Genomic DNA, 26,032 nt, shown 5'->3' with positions numbered 1-26,032 from the left:
AGCCGGGATTAGAACCCTTGATTTATTTTATTTGTACATATTTATTCTATTTATTTTATTTTGTTAATATGTTTTGTTTTGTTGTGTGTCTCCCCCTTCTAGACTGTGAGCCCACTGTTGGGTAGGGACTGTCTCTAGATGTTGCCAAGCGCTTAATCCAGTGCTCTGCACACAGTAAGCGCTCAATAAATACGACTGAATGAATGAACAGGGACTGTCTCTATATGTTGCCCACTTGGACTTCCCAAGCGCTTAGTCCAGTGCTCTGCACTACAGGAAGCGCTCAGTAAATACGACTGAATGAATGAACAGGGACCGTCTCTCTATGTTGCCCACTTGGACTTCCCAAGGGGTGCTCTGCACACAGGAAGCGCTCAGTAAATACGACTGAATGAATGAACAGGGACTGTCTATGTTGCCCTCTTGGACTTCCCAAGCGCTTAGTCCAGTGCTCTGCACACAGGAAGCGCTCAATAAATATGACTGAATGAATGAACAGGGACTGTCTCTATATGTTGCCCACTTGGACTTCCCAAGCGCTTAGTCCAGTGCTCTGCACTACAGGAAGCGCTCAGTAAATACGACTGAATGAATGAACAGGGACCGTCTCTCTATGTTGCCCACTTGGACTTCCCAAGGGGTGCTCTGCACACAGGAAGCGCTCAGTAAATACGACTGAATGAATGAACAGGGACTGTCTATGTTGCCCTCTTGGACTTCCCAAGCGCTTAGTCCAGTGCTCTGCACACAGGAAGCGCTCAATAAATACGACTGAATGAATGAACAGGGACTGTCTCTAGATGTTGCCCACTTGGACTTCCCAAGCACTTAGTACAGTGCTCTGCACACAGTAAGCGCTCAGTAAATACGACTGAATGAATGAACAGGGACTGTCTCTCTATGTTGCCCACTTGGACTTCCCAAGGGGTGCTCTGCACACAGGAAGCGCTCAGTAAATACGACTGAATGAATGAACAGGGACTGTCTATGTTGCCCTCTTGGACTTCCCAAGCGCTTAGTCCAGTGCTCTGCACACAGGAAGCGCTCAATAAATATGACTGAATGAATGAACAGGGACTGTCTCTAGATGTTGCCCACTTGGACTTCCCAAGCACTTAGTACAGTGCTCTGCACACAGTAAGCGCTCAGTAAATACGACTGAATGAATGAACAGGGACTGTCTCTCTATGTTGCCCACTTGGACTTCCCAAGGGGTGCTCTGCACACAGGAAGCGCTCAGTAAATACGACTGAATGAATGAACAGGGACTGTCTATGTTGCCCTCTTGGACTTCCCAAGCGCTTAGTCCAGTGCTCTGCACACAGGAAGCGCTCAATAAATACGACTGAATGAATGAACAGGGACTGTCTCTAGATGTTGCCCACTTGGACTTCCCAAGCGCTTAGTCCAGTGCTCTGCACACAGGAAGCGCTCAATAAATACGACTGAATGAATGAACAGGGACTGTCTCTAGATGTTGCCCACTTGGACTTCCCAAGCGCTTAGTACAGTGCTCTGCACACAGTGAGCGCTCAATAAATACGACTGAATGAATGAACAGGGACTGTCTCTAGATGTTGCCCACTTGGACTTCCCAAGCGCTTAGTACAGTGCTCTGCACACAGTGAGCGCTCAATAAATACGACTGAATGAATGAACAGGGACTGTCTCTAGATGTTGCCCACTTGGACTTCCCAAGCGCTTATTACAGTGCTCTGCACACAGGAAGCGCTCAATAAATACGATTGATGACAATAAATACGATTGATGACTGAATGAATGAACAGGGACCGTCTCTATATGTTGCCCTCTTGGACTTCCCAAGCGCTTAGTCCAGTGCTCTGCACACAGTAAGCGCTCAGAAAACACAACTGAATGAATGAATGAACAGGGACTGTCTCTCTATGTTGCCCTCTTGGACTTCCCAAGCGCTTAGTCCAGTGCTCTGCACACAGGAAAAGCTCAATAAATACGACTAAATGAATGAATGAACAGGGACCGTCTCTAGATGTTGCCAACTTGGCCTTCCCAAGCGCTCAGTCCAGTGCTCTGCACACAGGAAGTGCTCAGTAAATACGATGGGATGAATACATAGATGCCCGGCTCAGGAGAAACCACCTCCTGGGGGGGGGGGGGAGAAGGGGAGGGGAACCCCCTCTTTTGGGGGGGGAGGGGACCCCATCCCCCCATCCCCCATCTCCCCCATCCCCCCCCAAGCCCCCCATCCCTCCCTTCTTGCGCACAACGTGTCTGGCAGGGTCGGCTGCTCTCTCTCCTCTCCCCCCCTGGACCGTAGTGGACGAGTCCGCCGGTCACATGTGTCCCCGCCCCCCCCGCACTGCACGTGACGACCCCGGAGCGCTCAGTACAGAGCCCCCACTGACAGCTCCCGCACCGTCCAACATGCTCTGCGGGGGCACCTCCAAGGCCCAGCCGGCCACCGCCCAGACACAGCGCATCGCAGACCAGGTGAGCCCCCCTGCTCATAGTAATCATGGGAATAATAATAATAATAATAATAATAATAGCATTTAGTAAGCGCTTACGATGTGCAAAGCACTGTTCTAAGCGCTGGGGAGGTTACAAGGAGACTGTGGGTCCTGATAATCTGGTAACCTCCCCAGCGCTTAGAGCAGTGCTTTGCTTCTAGACTGTGAGCCCACTGTTGGGTGGGGACCGTCTCTAGATGTTGCCAACTTGGACTTCCCAAGCGCTTAGTACAGTGCTCTGCACACAGGAAGCGCTCAATAAATACGATTGATTTGCACAGAGTAAGCGCTTAATAAATGCCATTATTATTATTATCAGGTTGTCCCACGGGGGGCTCACAGTCACCATCCCCGTTTTCCAGAGGAGGGAACTGAGGCCCAGAGAAGTGAAGTGACTCTCCCAGAGTCACACAGCTGACAAGTGGCGGAGCCGGGATTTGCCAAGCACTGTGCTAAGCGCTGGGGGGATACGAGGTGATCAGGTTGTCCCCCGTGGGGCTCACAGTCTTCACCCCCCTTTTACAGATGAGGTCACTGAGGCCCGGAGAAGGGAAGTAGCTTGCCCCAAGTCACACTGCTAAGTGGCGGAGCCGGGATTTGCCAAGCACTGTGCTAAGCGCTGGGGGGATACAAGGTGATCAGGTTGTCCCCCGTGGGGCTCACAGTCTTCACCCCCCTTTTACAGATGAGGTCACTGAGGCCCAGAGAAGGGAAGTAGCTTGCCCCAAGTCACACTGCTGACAAGTGGCAGAGCCGGGATAATAATAATAGTAATAATAATAATAATAATAATAAATGATGGCATTTGTTAAGCGCTTACTATGTGCCCAGCAATCAATCAATCAATCAATCGTATTTATTGAGCGCTTACTATGTGCAGAGCACTGTACTAAGCGCTTGGGAAGTACAAATTGGCAACACATAGAGACAGTCCCTACCCAACAGTGGGCTCACAGTCTAAAAGGGGGAGACAGAGAACAGAACCAAACATACCAACAAAATAAAATAAATAGGATAGAAATGTACAAGTAAAATAAATAAATAAATAAATAGAGTAATAAATATATCCCCCCCCAGCACTGTTCTAAGTGCTGGGGGGGGGATATAAGGTGATCAGGTTGTCCCATGGGGGGCTCACAGTCTTCACCCCCATTTTCCAGTTGAGGTCACTTATTATCTCCCCTGGTCTGCCCTCCTGCCCTGGGAGCGAAGAGGGCTTAGTCCAGTGCTCTGCACACAGTAAGCGCTCAGTAAATACGATTGAAGGCTGCCAGAGTGAAGATCACACCCCTCCCACCATTTCCCGGCTGGGAGAGAGCAACCCAAACCCCACACAACTTCCTCCTTTGTAAAATGAGAATTAAGGCCGCGAGGCCCATACGAGACAGAGGCAAAGATTTGCTTGTGGCTAGCCCACTGCTTAGTACAGTGCCTGGCACAGAGGAAGCGCTTAACAAATAATAACAGTAATAATGATGGCATTTGTTAAGCGCTTACTATGTGCCAAGCACTGTTCTAAGCACTGGGGTAGATACAAGGTGATCAGGTTGTCCCTCGTGGGGCTCACAGTCTTAATCCCCATTTTACAGATCAGGGAACTGAGGCCCAGAGAATAATAATGATAATAATAATGATAGCATTTATTAAGCGCTTACTATGTGCAAAGCACTGTTCTAAGCGCTGGGGAGAATACAAGGTGATGAGGTTGTCCCATGTGGGGTTCACAGTCTTAATCCACATTTTACAGATGAGGGAACTGAGGCCCAGAGAAGTTAAGTGACTTGCCCAAAGTCACCCAGCTGACAAGTGGCGGAGCCGGGGTTGGAACCCATGACCTCTGACTCCAAAGCCCGGGCTCTTTCCACTGAGCCACGAGAAGTGAAATGGCTTGCCCACGGTCACACAGCTGACACGAGGCGGAGCCGGGATTAGAACCCATGATTTATTTGTACATATTTATTCTATTTATTTTATTTTGTTAATATGTTTTGTTCTCTGTCTCCCCCTTCTAGACTGTGAGCCCGCTGTTGGGTAGGGACCGTCTCTATATGTTGCCAACTTGGACTTCCCAAGCACTTAGTACAGTGCTCTGCACACAGTAAGCGCTCAATAAATACTATTGAATGAAGGAATGAACTAAGCTGCGCTGCTGTCGCTCCTTGCGAGCAGGGAATGTGTCTGTTTATTGTCAGATTGTCCTCTCTCAAGCGCTTAGTACAGTACTCGGCACACAGTAAGCGCTCAATAAATACGATTGAATGAAGGAATGAACTAAGCCGTGCTGCTGTCGCTCCTTGCGAGCGGGGAATGTGTCTGTTTATTGTCGTATTGTCCTCTCCCAAGCGCTTAGTACAGTACTCTGCGCACGGTAAGCACTCAATAAGTACGATTGAGTGAACAATGATGGTATTTTTTAAGTTCTTACTATGTGCCAAGCACTGTTCTAAGCACTAGTGGGGGTGGGGGGAACAAGGTAATCAGGTTGTCCCACGGGTGGCTCACAGACTTCATCCCCATTTTCCAGATGAGGGAACTGAGGCCCAGAGAACCCCGGAGTTCAGAGGTGGGGACGACAGGGACATAAGGAGAGGGCTGGGCCTTAGGAGCCATTCATTCATTCATTCCATCGTATTTATTGAGCGCTTTCTGTGTGCAGAGCACTGGACTAAGCGCTTGGGAAGTCCAAATCGGCGACATCTAGAGACGGTCCCTACCCAACAGCGGGCTCACAGTCGAGAAGGGGGAGACGGACAACAAAACAAAACATGTGGACGGGTGTCAAGTTGTCAGAATAAATAGAAATAAAGCTAGATGCACATCGTTAACGAAATAAATAGAATAGTAAATATGTAAATAAATATGTAAATACTATGCGCCAAGCACTGTTTTAAGCGCTGGGGAGATTACAAGGTGATCAGGTTGTCCCACGGGGGGCTCACAGTCTTCATCCCCATTTGCCAGATGAGAGAACTGAGGCACAGAGAATGATAATAATAATAATGATGGCATTTGTTAAGCGCTTACTATTTGCGAAGCAGTGTTCTAAGCGCTGGGGAGGTTACAAGGTGATCAGGTTGTCCCTCGGAGGGCTCATAGTCTTCATCCCCATTTGACAGATGAGGGAACTGAGGCCCAGAGAATGATAATAATAATGATGGTATTTGTTAAGTGCTTACTGTGTGCCAAGCACTGTTCTTAAGCGCTGGGGAGGATACAAGGTGATCAGGTTGTCCCAAGGGGGGCTCACAGTCTTCATCCCCATTTGACAGATGAGGGAACTGAGGCACAGAGAATGATAATAATAATAATAATGGCATTTGTTAAGCACTTACTATGTGCAAAGCACTGTTGTAAGCACTGGGGAGGATACAAGGTGATCAGGTTGTCCCACGGGGGGCTCCCAGTCTTCATCCCCATTTGACAGATGAGGGAACTGAGGCCCAGAGAATGATAATAATAATAATGATGGTATTTGTTAAGCACTTACTGTGTGCCAAGCGCTGTTCTTAAGCGCTGGGGAGGATACAAGGTGATCAGGTTGTCCCATGGGGGGCTCACAGTCTTCATCCCCATTTTCCAGATGAGGTCACTGAGGCCCAGAGAAGTGAAGTGACTTGCCCACAGTCACCCAGCTGACAAGCGGCAGAGCCGGGATTAGAACCCACGACCTCCGACTCCAAAGCCCAGGCTCTTTCCACTGAGCCACGCTGCTTCTGTTGGGGTCCCGACCGGTTTGGGGACCAGGGTCGGGGGGCGGTGACGCTCACCTCCTCGCCCTTCTCTTCCTCAGGTGAAGGCGCAGATCGAAGCCAAGGAAAATAAGACGTATCCCGTGTTCCAGGCCGTGGAATTCAAGTCCCAGGTCGTGGCCGGGACTAATTACTTCATTAAGGTGAGGCTGGGGGCGTCCTCCCCATCCCCTAAATCTGGTTTGGAAGGCCCACCACCTCCAAGAAGCCTTCCCTGACTGCGCCCCCCCCCCCCCTTCTCCCGCCCCCTCCCAGCCCAGGTCCACATCCCTCATTTTATTTATATTTTCCGTCTCCCCCTCTACACTGTAACCTGTGGGTGGGGAAAGTGTCTCTTTATTATTATTATTGTTGTTATTATTATCATTATTATCATCATAATCAATTGTTCTTAATAACAACACATAACTAATATTATTGATTATTATATAATAATTAATATGATATTACAGTATGCGATGCAGTATATTATATAATGTTAACAATATTATTATAATTAATTATTAATAATGATAATTGTTATTAATAATGATAATAATAATGATGGTATTTGTTAAGCGCTTACTATGTGCCAAGCACTGTTCTGAGCACTGGGGAGGGTACAAGGTGATCAGGTTGTCCCACTGGGAGCTCACAGTTTTAATCCCCATTTTAACAATATAATAATAATGGCATTTATTAAGCGCTTACTATCAATCAGTCAATCAATCAATCATATTTATTGAGCGCTTACTGTGTGCAGAGCACTGGACTAAGCGCTTGGGAAGGACAGGTTGGCAACATCTAGAGACGGTCCCTACCCAACAGTGGGCTCACAGTCTAGAAAGGGGAGACAGAGAACAAAACAAAACATATTAACAAAATAAAATAAATAGAAGAGATATGTACAAGTGTGTGCAAAGCACTGTTCTAAGCGCTGGACCATTTTCCAGAGGAGGTCACTGAGGCGCAGAGAAGTGAAGCGACTTGCCCAAAGTCACCCAGCTGACAGTTGGCGGAGCCGGGATTTGAACCCCTGACCTCTGACTCCAAAGCCCGGGCTCTTGTCCACCGAAAAGAGTACAGCGCTCTGCACACAGTAAGCGCTCAATAAATACGAGTGAATGAATAGTACGTGCTTAACAAATACCGTCATTATTATGATGATGATTGAGGCGACCCCTGACCAGTGGTGCTGGGGAGGGGGGCATCATCATCATCAATCATATTTATTGAGCGCTTACTATGTGTAGAGCACTGTACTAAGCGCTTGGGAAGTACAAGTTGGCAACATATAGAGACGGTCCTTAATAAATACCATCATTATGATGTTGATGATTAAGGCGACCCCTGACCAGTGGTGCTGGGGAGGGGGGCATCATCATCATCAATCATATTTATTGAGCGCTTACTATGTGCAGAGCACTGTACTAAGCGCTTGGGAAGTACAAGTTGGCAACATATAGAGACAGTCCTTAATAAATACCGTCATTATGATGTTGATGATTAAGGCGACCCCTGACCAGTGGTGCTGGGGAAGGGGGCATCATCATCATCAATCGTATTTATTGAGCGCTTACTGTGTGCAGAGCACTGTACTAAGCGCTTGGGAAGTACAAGTTGGCAACATATAGAGACAGTCCTCAACAAATACCGTCATTATTATGATGATGATTAAGGCGACCCCTGACCGGTGGTGTTGGGGAGGGGGGCATCACTGCTGGCCTGTTGGCTACTCCCACCTTTGTCCTCACCGCTGGCCACGGACGCAGAGTTTGGGGGGCTCCGAGGTTTTCGGTCCGGACGGGGCTGGTTTCCTTGGGCCCAAGGGCGACCACCCTCCTGCCCCCGATTGGTGCCACCCCTCTCTGCCCCCCGCCAGGTCCACGTGGGCGATGAGGCCTTCGTCCACCTGCGGGTTTTCGAGAGCCTGCCGCACGAGAACAAGCCGCCCAGCCTGACGAGCTACCAGGTGGACAAGGCCAAAGGCGACCAGTTGACCTACTTCTAGCCCTCCCCTCCCCGGGGGCTCCAGCGGGCACAATAAAACTGGCACAAAATAAAACTGGCACAATAAAAACCGGGCCGATGGGCCCACCCGACCGCGCGCTGTCTGCCTCGCTCTGTCTGGGTTAGTTTGGGTGAGGAGGGGGCAAGGCCTCAGCGCCGCTCGGGCCTTCGGACTCTCTTTTTATAATAACAATAATGGCATTTATTCATTCATTCGATCATATTGAGCGCTTACTGTGTGCAGAGCACTGGACTAAGCACTTGGGAAGTACAAGTTCACTCATTCATTCAATCGTATTGAGCGCTTACTGTGTGCAGAGCACTGGACTAAGCGCTTGGGAAGTACAAGTTCATTCATTCAGTCGTATTTATTGAGCGCTTACTGTGTGCAGAGCACGGTACTAAGCGCTTGGGAAGTACAAGTTCATTCATTGTCGTATTTATTGAGCGCTTAATGTGTGCAGAGCACGGGACTAAGCACTTGAGAAGTACAAGTTCATTCAATTGTATTTATTGAGCGCTTACCATGTGCAGAGCACTGGACTAAGCACTTGGGAAGTACAAGTTCATTCATTCAATCGTATTGAGCGCTTACTGTGTGCAGAGCACTGGACTAAGCACTTGGGAAGTACAAGTTCATTCATTCATTCAATCGTATTTATTGAGCGCTTACCGTGTGCAGAGCACTGGACTAAGCGCTTGGGAAGTACAAGTTCATTCATTCATTCAATCGTATTTATCGAGCGCTTACCGTGTGCAGAGCACGGGATTAAGCACTTGGGAAGTACAAGTTCATTCATTCATTCAATCGTATTTATTGAGCGCATACTGTGTGCAGAGCATGGGACTAAGCACTTGGGAAGTACAAGTTCAGCCATTAATTCAATCATATTTATTGAGCGCTTACTGTGTGCAGAGCACGGGACTTAGCACTTGGGAAGTACAAGTTCATTCATTCATTCAATCGCATTTATTGAGCGCTTACTGTGTGCAGAGCATGGGACTAAGCACTTGGGAAGTACAAGTTCAGCCATTAATTGTCATATTTATTGAGCGCTTACTGTGTGCAGAGCACTGGACTAAGCACTTGGGAAGTACAAGTTCATTCATTCATTCAATCGTATTTATTGAGCACTTACTGTGTGCAGAGCACTGGACTTAGCGCTTGGAAAGTACAAGTTGGTAACATATAGAGACGGTCCCTACCCAACAGTGGGCTCACAGTCTAGAAGACTTGCTTAAGCGCGTGCTAGGTGCCAAGCACTGTTCTAAGCGCGGGGGAGGTGACAAGGTGATCAGGTTGTCCCACGGGGGGCTCACAGTCTCCATCCCCGTTTTCCAGATGAGGTCACTGAGGCCCACAGAAGTGAAGTGACTGTGCCCAGCACTGTTCTAAGCACCGGGGAGGATACAAGGTGGTCGGATTGTCCCACTGTGGGCTTACAGTTTCCATCCCCCTTTTTCAGATGAGGTCACCGAGGCCCAGAGAACATTCATTCAATCGTATTTATTGAGCGCTTACCGTGTGCAGAGCACTGGACTAAGCGCTTGGGAAGTACAAGTTGGCAACCTATAGAGACGGTCCCTACCCAACAGTGGGCTCACGGTCTAGATGTGAAGTGACCCCATTTTACAGATGAGGTAACTGAGGCCCAGAGAAGTTGAAGCGACTGGCCCAAAGTCACAAAGCAGACAAGTGGTGAGACAACCTGATCACCTTTTTAAATTTTTTTAATTTTTTTTTAATGGCATTTATTAAGCGCTTACTATGTGCAAAGCACTGTTCTAAGCGCCGGGGAGGATACAAGGTGATCGGATTGTCCCGGGGGGGCTCACAGTCTTCATCCCCATTTGGCAGATGAGGTCACTGAGGCAACGAGTGCTTAGAACAGTGCTTTGCACATAGTAACCGCTTAGCAAATGCCATCACTATTATTATTATTATTAGAGCCCAGGCCTGGGAGGCGGCTTCTAATCCCGCCTCGGCCACCTGTCTGCTGTGTGACCGGGGGCAAGTCCCTTCACTTCTCTGGGCCTCAGTTCCCTCATCTGTAAAATAGGGCTGAAGCCCCTGAACCCCACATGCAACCACCCGATCCCTGTGTGTCTCCCCCAGCGCTCAGAACAGTGCTTGGCACATAATAAGCACTTAACTAGTACCATCATTACTATTATTCTTAGGCCTCAGTTGCCTCCTCTGTAAAGTGGGGCTGAAGCCCATGAGACCCATGTGGGACCACCTGATTCCCTTGTCAATCAATCATATTTATTGAGCGCTTACTGTGTGCAGAGCACTGTACTAAGCACTTGGGAAGTACAAGTTGGGTCTCCTCCAGTGCTCAAAACAGTGCTTGGCACATAATCAGCACTTAACTAGTACCATCATTACTATTATTCTTAGGCCCGTAGTAAGCGCCTAAATACCACAATTATCCGTATTATTCCAGTTGCCATCCCTCTTCTCCCACAGAGACGGGTGGGAATCACCCCCCATTCCACAGAAAGCCAGAGAGGTTCAGCCAGCACAGGGGAGGCCACACAGCGGGCCTCGAACCCAGGTCTCCCCACCCCCTTGTTCCTTCCTGCCCCAGCTGAGGTTCTCAGAGATGGTAATAATAATAATAATAATGGCATTCATTAAGCACTTACTATGTGCAAAGCACTGTTCTAAACGCTGGGGAGGTTACAAGGTGATCAGGTTGTCCCATGGCATCTCACAGTCTTCATCCCCATTTTCCAGATGAGGCAGCTGAAGCCCAGAGAATAACAATAATAATAGTAATAATGGCATTCATTAAGCACTTACTATGTGCAAAGCACTGTTCTAAGCACTGGGGAGGTCACAAGGTGATGAGGTTGTCCCACGGGAGGCTCACAGTCTTCATCCCCATTTTCCAGATGAGGCAACTGAGGCCCAGAGAATAACAATAATAATAATAATAATGGCATTTATTAAGCGCTTACTATGTGCAAAGCACTGTTCTAAGCACTGGGGAGGTCACAAGGTGATCAGGTTGTCCCACAGGAGGCTCACAGCCAATCCCCCTTTTACAGATGAGGTCACTGAGGCCCAGAGAAGTGAAGCGACTTGCCCAAAGTCACCCAGCGGGCACGTGGCGGGGCCGGGATTAGAACCCATGACCTCCGACTCCAAAGCCGGGGCTCTTTCCACTGAGCCACGCTGCTTCTCTCTCGTCTCCCTCCACGCCACCGCCCACAAAACACCACGTCCGAACCGAACTCAGCACCCCGCCACAGCCGGGGCAGAGGGAAGACTTTTGCTGGATTTTAGTCTTTTAGTCTTTTTCACGGTCTTTTCGACTGTGAGCCCACTGTTGGGTAGGGACTGTCTCTCTATGTTTCCAACTTGGACTTCCCAAGCGCTTAATACAGTGCTCTGCACACAGTAAGTGCTCAATAAATACGATTGATGATGATGATGATGATGATGGATTGTGTCCATTTAATCACGCAGAGGGAGGGGGAGCGGGATGGGGCTTTTGGGGGCTCTGCACATGGTGAGCGCTCAATAAATACGATGGAATAAATGAATGAGGATGGGGCAGGGACCTCCTCAGTCGAAAAAAGTCAACGCGTCATCCCGGGTCTTTCCGGCCTGGAAGGCCATGAGGTCTAGTGGTTGCTTCTCGTTGGGGAGGCTCTGGAACACTTTCAGGTGAATGTACTCCTCCTCACTCACGTACACCTGGGGGACAAAGCGGGGAGGAGGGCAGTTGTTTAATAATAATAATAATAATAATAATAATAATAATAATAATAATAATAATAATAATAATAATAATAATGTGACTGTGAGCCCACTGTTGGGTAGGGACCGTCTCTCTACGTTGCCAACTTGTACTTCCCAAGCGCGTAGTCCAGTGCTGTGCACACAGTAAGCGCTCAATCAATCAATCAATCATATTTATTGAGCACTTACTATGTGCAGAGCACTGTACTAAGCGCTTGGGAAGTACAAGTTGGCAACATCTAGAGACGGTCCCTACCCAACAGTGGGCTCGCAGTCTAAAAGGGGGGAGACAGAGAACAAAACCAAACATACTAACAAAATAAAATAAATAGAATAGATATGCACAAGTAAAATAAATAAATAAATAAATAAATAGAGTAATAAATATGTACAAACATATACATATATACAGGTGCTGTGGGGAAGGGAAGGAGGTAAGATGGGGGGCATTGATTGATTGATAGGGACAGCTTCCAACCTAGTTGGCTTGTATTTCCCCCCCGCCCCCCCCAGCGCTTAGTACAGTGCCTGGCACACAGGAAGCGCTCCAGAAATACCACAATTATTATTAATTATTACTCTCCCTACTATTATTACTAATAATAGGAAGGGGGGTAAACGTTACGCAATGGGGTAGATACAAGTTAAACAGGTTGGTCACATTCCGACCCACAGAGTGGCGTGACCCAGGGAAACAGCCCAGGCCCGGGATGCAGGAGGACCTGGGTTCTAATTCACCGGGCGCAAAGTGCCAAATAATAATGATGGCATTTAAAAAGCGCTTACTACGTGCCAAGCACTGTTCTAAGCGCTGGGGAGGTTACAAGGTGATCAGGTTGGCCCACGGGGGGCTCACCGTCTTCATCCCCATTTTCCAGATGAGGGAACTGAGGCCCAGAGAAGTGAAATGACTCGCCCAAAGTCACACAGCTGACAAGTGGCGGAGCCGGGATTTGAACCCATGGCCTCGGACTCCGAAGCTCACATCTATTCTATTTATTTTATTTTGTTAGTATGTTTGGTTTTGTTCTCTGTCTCCCCCTTTTAGACCGTGAGCCCACTGTTGGGTAGGGACCGTCTCTATATGTTGCCAACTTGTACTTCCCAAGCGCTTAGTCCAGTGTTCTGCACACAGTAAGCGCTCAATAAATACGATTGATTGATTGATTGATTGATTTCCACTGAGCCACGCTGCTTCTTTGCCAAATTTTGCTGCCAAAGTTAATCACAGCTTCCCAAACCACAAAGTAAATCAAGTCCATGGGGGGGGAAAATAAACGCATGAAAAAAGCCTCATTTTTCCCAAGTTAAAATGCCGGTGGGATCCGGTTCTGAATAAATCCTGATAATGACTCAAGTTTCCGCCCGTCAGGGAATGCGAACAAATTTCCACCGCGTTTCGTAGGCTGTAAGCCCCTTTTTTGTTTTGTTTTGTTTTTTTAATGGTATGTGTTAAGCGCTTACTATGTGCCAGGCACTGATCTAAGCACTACCCACTAATAATAATAATAATAAGGATAATGTTGGTATTTGTTAAGCGCTTACTATGTGCCGAGCACTGTTTTAGGCGCTGGGGTGGATAAGGATAATGTTGGTATTTATTAAGCGCTATGTGCTGAGCACTGTTTTAGGCACTGGGGTGGATATAAGATGATCAGGTTGTCCCTCTTGGGGCTCACAGTCTTCATCCCCATTTTCCAGATGAGGGAACTGAGGCCCAGAGAAGTGAAGTGGCTTCATTCATTCATTCATTCAATCGTATTTATTGAGCGCTTACTGTGTGCAGAGCACTGGACTAAGCGCTTGGGAAGTCCAAGTTGGCAACATATAGAGACGGTCCCTACCCAACAGCGGGCTCACAGTCTAGAAGGGGGAGACAGAGAACAAAACAAAACATATTAACAAAATAAAATAAATAGAATAAATATGTACAAGTAAAATAGAGTAATAAATCCGTACAAACATATATACAAATATACAGGTGCTGTAGGGAAGGGAAGGAGGTAAGACGTGGGGGATGGAGAGGGGGAGGAGCGGGAGAGGAAGGAGGGGTGCCCAAAGTCACACCACTGACAATAATAATAATAATGATGGCATTTATTAAGCGCTTACTAGGTGCAAAGCACTGTTCTAAGCGCTGGGGAGGATACAAGGTGATCAGGTTGTCCCACGGGGGGCTCACAGTCATTAATCCCCATTTTACAGATGAGGGAACTGAGGCCCAGATGATAATAATAATAATAATAATAATGGCATTTCTTAAGTGCTTACTGTGTGCAAAGCACTGTTCTAAGCGCTGGGGTGGTTACACAGGGGTTGTCCCACGGGGGGCTCACAGCCTTAATCCCCATTGCATTTATTAAGCACTTACTATGTGCAAAGCACTGTTCTAAGCGCTGGGGAGGATACAAGGTGATCAGGTTGTCCCACTGGGGGCTCCCAGTCTTAATCCCCATTTTCCAGATGAGGTCACTGAGGCCCAGAGAAGTGAAGTGACTCACCCAAAGTCACCCAGTTGACAATTGGTGGAGCCGGGATTTGAACCCATGACATCTGGCTCCAAAGCCCGGGCTCTTTCCACTGAGCCACGCTGTGGTGGAGCCAGGATTAGAACCCATGACCTCTGACTCCCAAACCCGGGCTCTTTCCACTAATCCCCACTGCTTCTCGGGGATTGGATTACCCGGGTATCCCACCACCCTGAAGATCCCGGCTCAGAGGGCCGTGCTCGCTGAGCGCTTAGTACAGTGCTCTGCACACAGTAAGAGCTCGCTAGCTTCTAGACTGTGAGCCCACTGTTGGGTAGGGACTGTATAGGTTGCCAACTTGTACTTCCCAAGCGCTTAGTACAGTGCTCTGCCCACAGTAAGCGCTCAATAAATACGATCAAAGGAGTAAATCCCATCGACTGACCTTGATGTAGTAGATGAGCCCGGCGACAACCTGCGTTTTGTACTCCACAGCCTTGAAGGTTGGGTACGTCCTGTTGGTTCGCTGTTCGAGTTGGGACTTCACCTTTGGGGAAGAGGAAGGGGGTGACCTTATGTTGCCAACTTGGACTTGCCAAGCGCTTAGTACAGTGCTCTGCACACAGTAAGTGCTCAATAAATACTATTGAATGAATGAATGAATTGTAGTCATATTTATCGAGCGCTTGCAGTGTGCAGAGCACTGTACTAAGCGCTAGGGAGGGCCCAACAGACACATTCCACTCCCCCAACGAGCTTCCCATCTAGAGAAGCAGCGTGGCTCAGTGGAAAGAGCCCGGGCTTTGGAGTCAGAGGTCATGGGTTCAAATCCGGACTCTGCCACTTGTCAGCTGGGTGACTTTGGACGAGTCACTTCACTTCTCTGGGCCTCAGTGACCTCATCTGTAAAATGGGGATGAAGACTGTGAGCCCCCCGTGGGACAACCTGATCACCTTGTAACCTCCCCAGCGCTTGGAACAGTGCTTTGCACATAGTAAGCGCTTAACAAATGCCATTATTATCATTATTATTATAAAGTTGGAAGATTTAATCCCTTTGGTTTGTGTTTTTTTTTTAAATGAGGTGACAGGAACAGAGACATGAAGTGACTTACCCCAGGTCACACAAGCGGCAGAACCCGGGATTAGAACCCAGGTCCTTCTGTCTCCCAGGGCCGTGCTCTGTCATTTTAGTCATATTTACTGAGCGCTTACAGTGTGCAGAGCACTGTACTAAGCGCTTGGGAGGGCCCAACAGACACATTCCACTCCCCCAATGAGCTTCCCATCTAGAGAAGCAGCGTGGTTCAGTGGAAAGTGCCCGGGCTTTGGAGTCAGAGGTCATGGGTTCAAATCCCAGCTCCGCCACTTGTCAGCTGGGTGACTTCAGGCAAGTCACTTCACTTCTCTGGGCCTCAGTTGCCTCATCTGTAAAATGGGGATGAAGACTGTGAGCCCTCCGGGGGACAACCCGATCACCTTGTGACCTCTCCAGCGCTTAGAGTAGTGCTTGGCACATAGTAAGCGCTTAATAAATGCCATCATCATTAGAGGAGGGGGGAGGACAGGGAGATAGAGAAACAAACGCGTCCGGTTCAGCATCCTCGACTCTCCCCAGCACTCAGGGCAGGACCCGGCCCAAAGCCACCCACCGGCAAATTCATAAATTTGTATGAATTTATTCTGCTATTTGATTTGTGCATATTTATTCTATTTATTTTATTTGGTTGATTTGTTCTGTTCTCTGTCTCCCCTTCCTAGACCGTGAGCCCGCTGTTGGGTAGGGACCGCCTCTAGATGTTGCCAACTTGGACTTCCCAGGCGCTTAGTCCAGTGCAGCGCACACAGGGAGCGCTCAATAAATAAATAACAATTAAATTATAATATAATATAATAATATTTAATAATATTTAATAATAATAATCAATAAATAGGATTGAATGAATGAAAAAGGGCCCGGCCTCTCACCTCCTCGGCGATCTCCTGGACTTTCGGAGTGGCGGGCTTGGCCTCAGTTAAGCCCCCTGGCATCATTTTGGCGAAGCGTCCCTGGCAACCGAGAGATCCTGGAACCCCAAGGAAGAAGGGAATCCCACTTGGGAGGACTTAAGTAGGATGGGCCTGGAAGTGGGGGGGACCATTCCCCAAAAATCTGGGGGAGGGGGAGAGGAGAAGGCCAAGGGCGACCAGGCCTTGGGGGGTCCCATAAAAGCCCACCCCTCTAAAATCCCCCCACTCCCACTCTCCGGCCCAGTCGGTGGAGGTTATCCAACAATCCTGGTCCCCTGGAGGGAGAGGGAAGGGTGTAGACACCCCTGCACCCCTCCTGGGAAATGGTTCGGGCCTGGACTCCACCTGGTTAATTAGGGGGTTGTGCGTCCTGGGATGGGATGGGATGGGATGGGATGGGAGGGAAGGGGCAGCCCCACCCTGGATTGCCAAATGGGAATTTAATATCCAGCACCAAGTTGCCGCCACACCGGGCCTTCACCTCGGGGAGGTGGTCCCCCAGGGGGAGATGGCTGGACTCTATAAAGAACTGAGAAGCAGCGTGGCTCAGTGGCAAGAGCCCGGGCTTTGGAGTCAGAGGTCATGGGTTCAAATCCTGACTCTGCCAATTGTCAGCTGGGTGACTTTGGGCAAGTCGCTTCACTTCTCCGGGCCTCAGTTCCCTCATCTGTAAAACGGGATGAAGACTGGGAGCCCCCCGTGGGACAATCTGATCACCTTGTAACCTCCCCAGCGCTTAGAACAGAACAGTGCTTTGCACATAGTAAGTGCTTAATAAATGCCATTATTATTATTATTATTATAACTGTGATATTTAATAACCGGGGTATTCGTTAAGCGCTTACCAAGTGGCCGGCACCGTACTAAGCGCCGGGGTGGGGACGAGCAAAGCCGGCTGGACGCAGTCCCTGTTCCACGTGGGGCTCCCAATCAATCAATCGTATTTATTGAGCGCTTACTGTGTGCAGAGCACTGTACTAAGCGCTTGGGAAGTACAAGTCGGCAACACATAGAGACAGTCCCTACCCAACAGCGGGCTCACAGTCTCCGTCCCCCTTTGACAGTTGGAGGAGCAGCGTGGTTCGGTGGAAAGAGCCCGGGCTTTGGAGTCAGAGGTCATGGGTTCAAATTCCGGCTCCACCGACATGCCAAGCTGGGTGACTTTGGGCAAGTCGCTTCTCTGGGCCTCAGTTCCCTCATCTGGAAAATGGGGATTAAGACTGGGAGCCCCACATGGGACAACCTGATTTCCTTGTAACCTCCCCAGCGCTTAGAACAGTGTTTTGCACCTAGTAAGCGCTTAATAAATGCCATCATTATCCGTTGTTGTTATTATGAGGGAACTGAGGCACGGAGAAGCAAAGCGACTTGCTTTGCACACAGTAAGCGCTTAATAAATGCCATTTAAAAAAAAAAAGTGTTCCCAGCAGACAAGGGGCAGAGCAGGGGTTAGAACCTCCTTCCTCTTCCCCTCCTCTTTCTCCCCATCCCCACCTCCTTACTTCCTTCCCCTATATATAATATACATATATATATGTTTGTATATATTTATTACTCTATTTTACTTGTACATATTTATTCTATTGATTTTATTTTGTTAATATCTTTTGTTTTGTTGTCTGTCTCCCCCTTCTAGACCATGAGCCCACTGTTGGGTAGGGACCGTCTCTATATGTCGCCAACCTGTACTCCCCAAGCGCTCAGTCCAGTGCTCTGCACACAGTAAGCGCTCAATAATAATGATAGCATTTATTAAGCGCTTAGTATGTGCTCAATAAATACGATTGAATGAATGAATGAATGAACCCGTGACCTTCTGAGTCCCAGGCCTGTATTTGTTAGGGGCTTACTGTGTGCCGAGCGCTGTTCTAAACGCTGCAGTGGATACGGTAATAATAATGATGATGGGGGCATTTCTTAAGCGCTTCCTATGTGTCAAATGCCGTTCTAAGGGCTGGGGTCGATACAATCTAATCGGGTTGGATGCGGTCCCTGTCCCACGGGTGGGGGGGGGGGGGTGCTCACGGTCTTCATCCCCATTTTACAGATGAGGGAACTGAGGCCCTGAGAAGTGAAATGACTATCCCAAGGTCACACAACAGACAGGTGACAGAGCCGAGTTGAGAACCCAGCTCCTTCTGTCTCCTAGGCCCAGGTTTTACCCGCTATAATAATGATAGTGCTTTGCACGTAGTAAGCACTTAATAAATGCCATCATCATTATTATTATCATCATCATCAATCATATTTATTGAGCGCTTACTGTGTGCAGTGCACTGTACTAAGCACTTGGGAAGTACAAGTTGGCAACATATAGAGACAGTCCCTACCCAACAGTGGGCTCACAGTCTAAAAGACTGTTTATTATTATTTATTAAGCCCTTACTATGTGCAAAGCACTGGTCTAAGCGCTGGAGAGGTTACAAGGTGATCAGGTTGCTCCACGTGGGGCTCAAAGTCTTCATCCCCATTTTACAGATGAGGGGACTGAGGCCCAGAGAAGTGAAATGACTAGCCCAAGGTCACACAACAGACAGGTGACAGAGCCGAGTTGAGAACCTAGCTCCTTCTGTCTCCCAGGCCCGGGTTTTACCCGCTATAATAATGATAGTGCTTTGCACATAGTAAGCGCTTAATAAATGCCATCATCGTTATTATTATTATTATTTATTAAGCCCTTACTATGTGCAAAGCACTGGTCTAAGCGCTGGAGAGGTTACAAGATGATCAGGTTGCCCCGCATGGAGCTCCCAGTCTTCATCCCCATTTTACAGATGAGGGAACTGAGGCACAGAGAAGTGAAGTCTTCTAGACTGTGAGCCCGCTGTTGGGTAGGGATCGTCTCTAAATGTTGCCAACTTCTTCTTCTTCTTCAATCGTATTTATTGAGCGCTTACTGTGTGCAGAGCACTGTACTAAGAGCTTGGGATGTCCAAGTTGGCAACATCTAGAGACGGTCGCCACCCAACAGCGGGCTCACAGTCTAGAAGGGGGAGACAGACAACAAAACAAAACATATTATCAAAATAAAATAAATAGAATAAATATGTACAAGTAAAATGAATAGAGTAATTTGTACAAACATATATACATATATATAAACATATTCATTCATATACATTCATATACATATTCATTCATATACATTCAAGGTCACACAGCAGACACGTGGCAGAGCCGGGACCAGAGAGTGCTTAGTCCAGTGCTCTGCACACAGTAAGCGCTCAATAAATACGATTGAATAAATGAATGAATGAATGAAGTAATTGGGTCACACTGCTTCCTTGCTTCTGTCTTCCCGAGCCCCAATTTCAACAGAAAACTCACCCCTGCTCCTGAGGAACGACGATAATTAATAATAATAATAATAATTTATTTATTTTATTTGTACATATTTACTCTATTTTATTTCGTTAATATGTTATGTTTTGTTCTCTGTCTCCCCCTTCTAAGACTGTGAGCCCACTATTGGGTAGGGACCGTCTCTAGATGTTGCCAACTTGGACTTCCCAAGCGCTTAGTCCAGCGCTCTGCACACAGTAAGCGCTCAATAAATACGATTGAATGAATGAATAAATAATAATGATGGTATTTTTTAGGCGCTTACTATGTGCCAAGCACTGTTCTAAGTGCTGGGGTTGATACGGGGTAATCAGGTTGTCCCACGTGGGGCTCACGGTCTTCATCCCCATTTGACAGATGAGGGAACTGAGGCCCAGAGAAGTGAAGCGACTTGCCCAAGGTCACCCAGCTGACAAGTGGCGAGGGCAGGTTTAGAACCCACGACCTTCTGACTCCCAGGGCTGGGCTCCACCTATTACGCCATGCCGCTTCTCTCTGGAAAATCAGCCTCAACCGGGCCCTGATTGAGCCCTTCCTTGGATCTGACCCCTTTAAGCATTTCACTCATTCCATCGTATTTATTGAGCGCTTACTCATTCATTCAATCATATTTATTGAGCGCTTACTGTGTGCAGAGCACTGGACTAAGCGCTTGGGCAGTACAAGCTGGCAACATATAATAATAACATGATTACTTCGAGCAGGGGACTCACTTGATAGCCACCCCTCCCTCAGCTCGGTGTTGCTCAGTACATTCCTCGCCCGCAACAAGCCGCCAGTCCCGAGGAAGAGAGGGACGTGACTATGAAGAAATAAATCATGGGTACGAAGATCAGTGCCCCGGGCCGGAGGGCGGGGTGAAGAAAGGGAGCAAAACAAAATTCCTAAAAAGTTTCTAAACGAAGCAGCGTGGCTCAGTGGAAAGAGCCCGGGCTTGGGAGTCGGAGGTCATGGGTTCAAATCCCGACTCTACCACTTGGCAGCTGGATGACTTTGGGCAAGTCACATCACTTCTGTGGGCCTCAGTGACCTCATCTGGAAAATGGGGATGAAGGCTGTGAGCCCCACGAGGGACAACCTCATCACCTTATATTCCCCCCAGTGCTTAGAACGGTGTTTGGCACATAGTAAGCGCTTAACATGTATTATTATTATTATTATTATTATTATTATTATTATTATTATTTAAAAATCTGTACAATGGGGATGAAGCCTGGGAGTCCCACGAGGGACAACCTGATCACCTTGTATCCCCGCCCCACCCACCCCCAGCGCTTAGAACGGTGTTTTACACATAGAAAGCACTTAACACGTACCATTGTTATTATTATTATTATTATTATTTAAAAATCTGTAAAATGGGGATTAAAACTGTGAGCCCCACGAGGGACAATCTGATGACCTTGTATCCCCCCACAGCGCTTAGAACAGTGTTTGGCACATAGTAAGCGCTTAACACATATCATGATTATTATTATTATTATTATTACTATTATTATTATTATTGTTTAAAAATCTGTAAAATGGGGATTAAGACTGTGAGCCCCACGAAGGACAACCTGATCACTTTGTATCCCCCCAGCGCTTAGACCGGTGTTTGGCACATAGTAAGCGCTTAACACATACCATTATTGTTATTATTATTAAAAAATCTGTAAAATGGGGATGAAGACTGTGAACCTCACGAGGGACAACCTGATCACCTTGTATCCCCCCACCTCTTAGAACGGTATTTGGCACATAGTAAGCGCTTAACATGTAGTATTATTATTATTATTTATTTATTTATTTTTAATCCGTAAAATGGGGATTAAGACTGTGAGCCCCACGAGGGACAACCTGATCACCTTGTATCCCCCCAGCGCTTAGAATGGTGTTTGGCACATAGTAAGCGCTTAACACGTACCATTATTATTATTATTATTATTATTAATAATAATAATAATAAAACCTCTGTAAAATGTGACTCCCAGGCCCGTGCCCTATCCCTATGCAGTGGACAAATGGCAGCAAACCTTGTGACTCCCAGGCCCGTGCCCTGTCCCTATTCAGCGCACAAATGGCAGCAAAGCTTGTGACTCCCAGGCCCGTGTCCTGTCCCTATGCTGCGGACAAATGGCAGCAAACCTTGTGACTCCCAGGCCCGTGCCCTTACCCTATGCAGCAGACAAATGGCAGCAAATCTTGTGACTCCCAGGCCCGTTGCCCTGTCCCTATGCAGCGGACAAATGCCAGAAAACCTTGTGACTCCCAGGCCCGTGCCCTGTCCCTATGCAGCGGATAAATGGCAGCAAACCTTGTGACTCCCAGGCCCGTGCCCTGTCCCTATGCAGCGCACAAATGGCAGCAAACCTTGTGACTCCCAGGCCCGTGCCCTGTCCTTGTGCAGTGGACAAATGACAGCAAAGCTTGTGACGTCCAGACCCGTGCCCTGTCCCTATGCAGCGGACAAATGGCAGCAAAGATTGTGACTCCCAGGCCTGTGCCTTGTCCCTATGCAGCAGACAAATGGCAGCAAAGCTTGTGACTCCCCGGCCTGTGCCCTAACCCTATGCAGCAGCAGACAAATGGCAGCAAACCTTCTGACTCCCAGGCCCGTGCCCTGTCCCTATACAGCGGACAAATGGCAGCAAACCTTGTGACTCCCCGGCCTGTGCCCTGTCCCTATTCAGCGGACAAATGGCAGCAAACCTTCTGACTCCCAGGCCCATGCCCTGTCCCTATGTAGCGGACAAATGGCAGCAAGCCTTGTGACTCCCAGGCCCGTGCCCTGTCCCTATGCAGCGGCCAAATGGCAGAAAACCTTGTGACTCCCAGGCCCGTGCCCTGTCCCTATGCCGCGGACAAATGGCAGCGAACCTTGTGACTCCCAGGCCCGTGCCCTGTCCCTACGCCGCGGACAAATGGCAGCAAACCTTGTTACTCCCAGGCCCGTGCCCTGTCCCTGTGCAGTGGACAAATGACAGCAAAGCTTGTGACGTCCAGACCCGTGCCCTGTCCCTATGCAGCGGACAAATGGCAGGAAAGATTGTGACTCCCAGGCCCGTGCCTTGTCCCTATGCAGCAGACAAATGGCAGAAAACCTTGCGACTCCCAGGCCCGTGCCCTGTCCCTATGCTGCGCACAAATGGCAGCAAACCTTGTGACTCCCAGGCCCGTGCCCTGTCCCTATGCAGCGGACAAATGGCAGTAAACCTTGTGACTCCCAGGCCCGTGCCCTGTCCCCATGCAGCGGACAAATGGCAGCAAACCTTCTGACTCCCAGGCCCGTGCCCTGTCCCTATACAGCGGACAAATGGCTGCAAACCTTGTGACTCCCCGGCCTGTGCCCTGTCCCTATTCAGCGGACAAATGGCAGCAAACCTTCTGACTCCCAGGCCCGTGCCCTGTCCCTATGTAGCGGACAAATGGCAGCAAGCCTTGTGACTCCCAGGCCCGTGCCCTGTCCCTATGCAGCGGCCAAATGGCAGAAAACCTTGTGACTCCCAGGCCCGTGCCCTGTCCCTATGCCGCGGACAAATGGCAGCAAACCTTGTGACTCCCAGGCCCGTGCCCTGTCCCTATGCCGCGGACAAATGGCAGCAAACCTTGTGACTCCCAGGCCCGTGCCCTGTCCCTGTGCAGTGGACAAATGACAGCAAAGCTTGTGACGTCCAGACCCGTGCCCTGTCCCTATGCAGCGGACAAATGGCAGCAAAGATTGTGACTCCCAGGCCTGTGCCTTGTCCCTATGCAGCAGACAAATGGCAGCAAAGCTTGTGACTCCCAGACCCGTGCCCTGTCCCTATGCAGAGGACAAATGGCAGCAAACCTTGTGACGCCCAGGTCCGTGCCCTGACCCTATGCAGCAGCAGACAAATGGCAGCAAACCTTGTGACTCCCAGGCCCGTGCCCTGTCCCTGTGCAGTGGACAAATGACAGCAAAGCTTGTGACGTCCAGACCCGTGCCCTGTCCCTATGCAGCGGACAAATGGCAGCAAAGATTGTGACTCCCAGGCCTGTGCCTTGTCCCTATGCAGCAGACAAATGGCAGCAAAGCTTGTGACTCCCAGACCCGTGCCCTGTCCCTATGCAGAGGACAAATGGCAGCAAACCTTGTGACGCCCAGGTCCGTGCCCTGACCCTATGCAGCAGCAGACAAATGGCAGCAAAGCTTGTGACTCCCAGGCCCGTGCCCTGTCCCTATACAGCGGACAAATGGCAGCAAACTTTGTGACTCCCTGGCCCCTGCCCTCTCCCTATGCAGCAGACAAATGGCAGCAAACCTTGTGACTCCCAGCTCCGTGCCCTGTCCCTATGCAGCGGACAAATGGCAGCAAAACTTGTGACTCCCTGGCAGTGCCCTGTCCCTATGCAGCAGACAAATGGCAGCAAACCCTGTGACTCCCAGGCCAGTGCCCTGTCCCTATGCAGCGGACATATGGCAGCAAAGCTTGTGACTTCCTGGCCCGTGCCCTGTCCCTATGCAGTGGACAAATGGCAGCAAACCTTGTGAATCCCAGGCCCGTGCCCTGTCCCTATGCAGCGGACAAATGGCGGCAAAGCTTGTGACTCCCAGGCCCGTGTCCTGTCCCTATGCTGCGGACAAATGGCAGCAAACCTTGTGACTCCCAGGCCTGTGCCCTGTCCCTGTGCTGCGGACAAATGGCAGCAAAGCTTGTGACGTCCAGGCCCGTGCCCTGTCCCTATGCAGCGAACAAATGGCAGCAACCTTGTGACTCCCAGGCCCGTGCCCTGTCCCTATGCAGCAGACAAATGGCAGCAAACCTTGTGACTCCCAGGCCCGTGCCCTGTCCCTATGCAGCAGACAAATGGCAGCAAATCTTTTGACTCCCTGGCCCGTGCCCTAACCCTATGCAGCAGACAAATGGCAGCAAACCTTCTGACTCCCTGGCCCCTGCCCTGTCCCTATGCAGCAGACAAATGGCAGCAAAGCTTGTGACTCCCAGGCCCGTGCCCTAACCCTATGCAGCAGCAGACAAATGGCAGTAAAGCTTGTGACGTCCAGGCCCGTGCCCTGTCCCTATGCAGCGGACAAATGGCAGCAAAGATTGTGACTCCCGGGCCCGTGCCTTGTCCCTATGCAGCAGACAAATGGCAGCAAAGCTTGTGACTCCCAGACCCGTGCCCTGTCCCTTTGCAGAGGACAAATGGCAGCAAACCTTGTGACTTCCAGGTCCGTGCCCTCTCCCTATGCAGCAGCGGACAAATGGCAGCCAAGCTTGTGACTCCCAGGTCTGTGCCCTGTCCCTATGCAGCGGACAAATGGCAGCAAACCTTGTGACTCCCAGGCCCGTGCCCTGTCCTTATGCCGCGGACAAATGGCAGCAAAGATTGTGACTCCCAGGCCTGTGCCCTGTACCTATGCAGCAGACAAATGGCATCAAAGCTTGTGACTCCCAGGCCCGTGCCCTGTCCTTATGCAGCAGACAAATGGCAGCAAAGCTTGTTACTCCCAGGCCCGTGCCCTATCCCTATGCAGCAGACAAATGGCAGCAAACCTTGTGACTCCCAGGCCCGTGCCCTGTCCCTATGCAGCAAATGGCAGCAAACCTTGTGACTCCCAGGCCCGTGCCCTGTCCCTATGCAGCGGACAAATGGCAGCAAAGCTTGTGACTCCCAGGCCCGTGCCCTGTCCCTATGCAGCGGACAAATGGCAGCAAACCTTGTGACTCCCAGGCCCGTGCCCTTACCCTATGCAGCAGACAAATGGCAGCAAACCTTGTGACTCCCAGGCCCGTGCCCTGTCCCTATGCAGCAGCGGACAAATGGCAGCAAAGCTTGTGACTCCCAGGCCCGTGCCCTAACCCTATGCAGTGGACAAATGGCAGCAAACCTCGTGACTCCCTGGCCCGTGCCCTGTCCCTGTGCAGCAGACAAATGGCAGCAGAGCTTGTGACTCCCAGGCCCGTGCCCTGTCCCTGTGCAGCAGACAAATGGCAGCAGAGCTTGTGACTCCCAGGCCCGTGCCCTGTCCCTATGCAGCAGACAAATGGCAGCAAACCTTGTGACTCCCTGGCCCGTGCCCTGTCCCTATGCAGTGGACAAATGGGAGCAAACCTTGCTACTCCCAGGCCCGTGCCCTGTCCCTATGCAGCAGACAAATGGCAGCAAAGATTGTGACTCCCAGACCCGTGCCCTGTCCCTGTGCAGCGGACAAATGGCAGCAACCTTGTGACTCCCAGGCCCGTGCCCTGTCCCTATGCAGTGGACAAATGGGAGCAAACCTTGCTA

At 49.5% G+C, this 26,032-nt stretch overlaps 2 protein-coding genes across 4 annotated transcripts; one reads left to right on the top strand and one right to left on the bottom strand.

The window, feature by feature from the left end:
- The first annotated feature begins 2,352 nt into the window (after nucleotides 1–2,352).
- LOC119938463 (cystatin-B-like) lies at nucleotides 2,353–8,320 on the top strand. Its single transcript, XM_038758300.1, has 3 exons — nucleotides 2,353–2,469; nucleotides 6,280–6,381; nucleotides 8,100–8,320. The coding sequence occupies exons 1-3, from the start codon at nucleotides 2,404–2,406 to the stop codon at nucleotides 8,226–8,228; spliced, it is 297 nt and encodes a 98-aa protein (XP_038614228.1). The 5' UTR covers nucleotides 2,353–2,403; the 3' UTR covers nucleotides 8,229–8,320.
- Nucleotides 8,321–11,711: 3,391 nt separating this feature from the next.
- LOC119938656 (cystatin-A1-like) lies at nucleotides 11,712–20,587 on the bottom strand. 3 transcript variants are annotated; one of them, XM_038758570.1, is made up of 4 exons: nucleotides 20,512–20,587; nucleotides 16,415–16,495; nucleotides 14,892–14,993; nucleotides 11,712–11,933 (listed from the first exon to the last, which is right to left on the bottom strand). In XM_038758570.1, the coding sequence occupies exons 2-4, from the start codon at nucleotides 16,478–16,480 to the stop codon at nucleotides 11,802–11,804; spliced, it is 300 nt and encodes a 99-aa protein (XP_038614498.1). In that variant the 5' UTR covers nucleotides 16,481–16,495; nucleotides 20,512–20,587; the 3' UTR covers nucleotides 11,712–11,801. The 3 variants fall into 3 exon arrangements, with proteins under 3 accessions (XP_038614498.1, XP_038614496.1, XP_038614497.1); XM_038758568.1 differs by having other exon boundaries at nucleotides 16,415–16,512; nucleotides 20,512–20,570; XM_038758569.1 differs by lacking the exon at nucleotides 20,512–20,587 and adding an exon at nucleotides 19,354–19,386 and having other exon boundaries at nucleotides 16,415–16,512.
- Nucleotides 20,588–26,032: the final 5,445 nt, after the last annotated feature.

Source organism: Tachyglossus aculeatus, chromosome 16, assembly GCF_015852505.1.
Source record: "Tachyglossus aculeatus isolate mTacAcu1 chromosome 16, mTacAcu1.pri, whole genome shotgun sequence".
In the NCBI taxonomy this organism is placed as follows: domain Eukaryota; kingdom Metazoa; phylum Chordata; class Mammalia; order Monotremata; family Tachyglossidae; genus Tachyglossus; species Tachyglossus aculeatus.
Note: the sequence above shows the minus strand (reverse complement) of the source record. Positions and strands in the feature narration are given on the sequence as shown.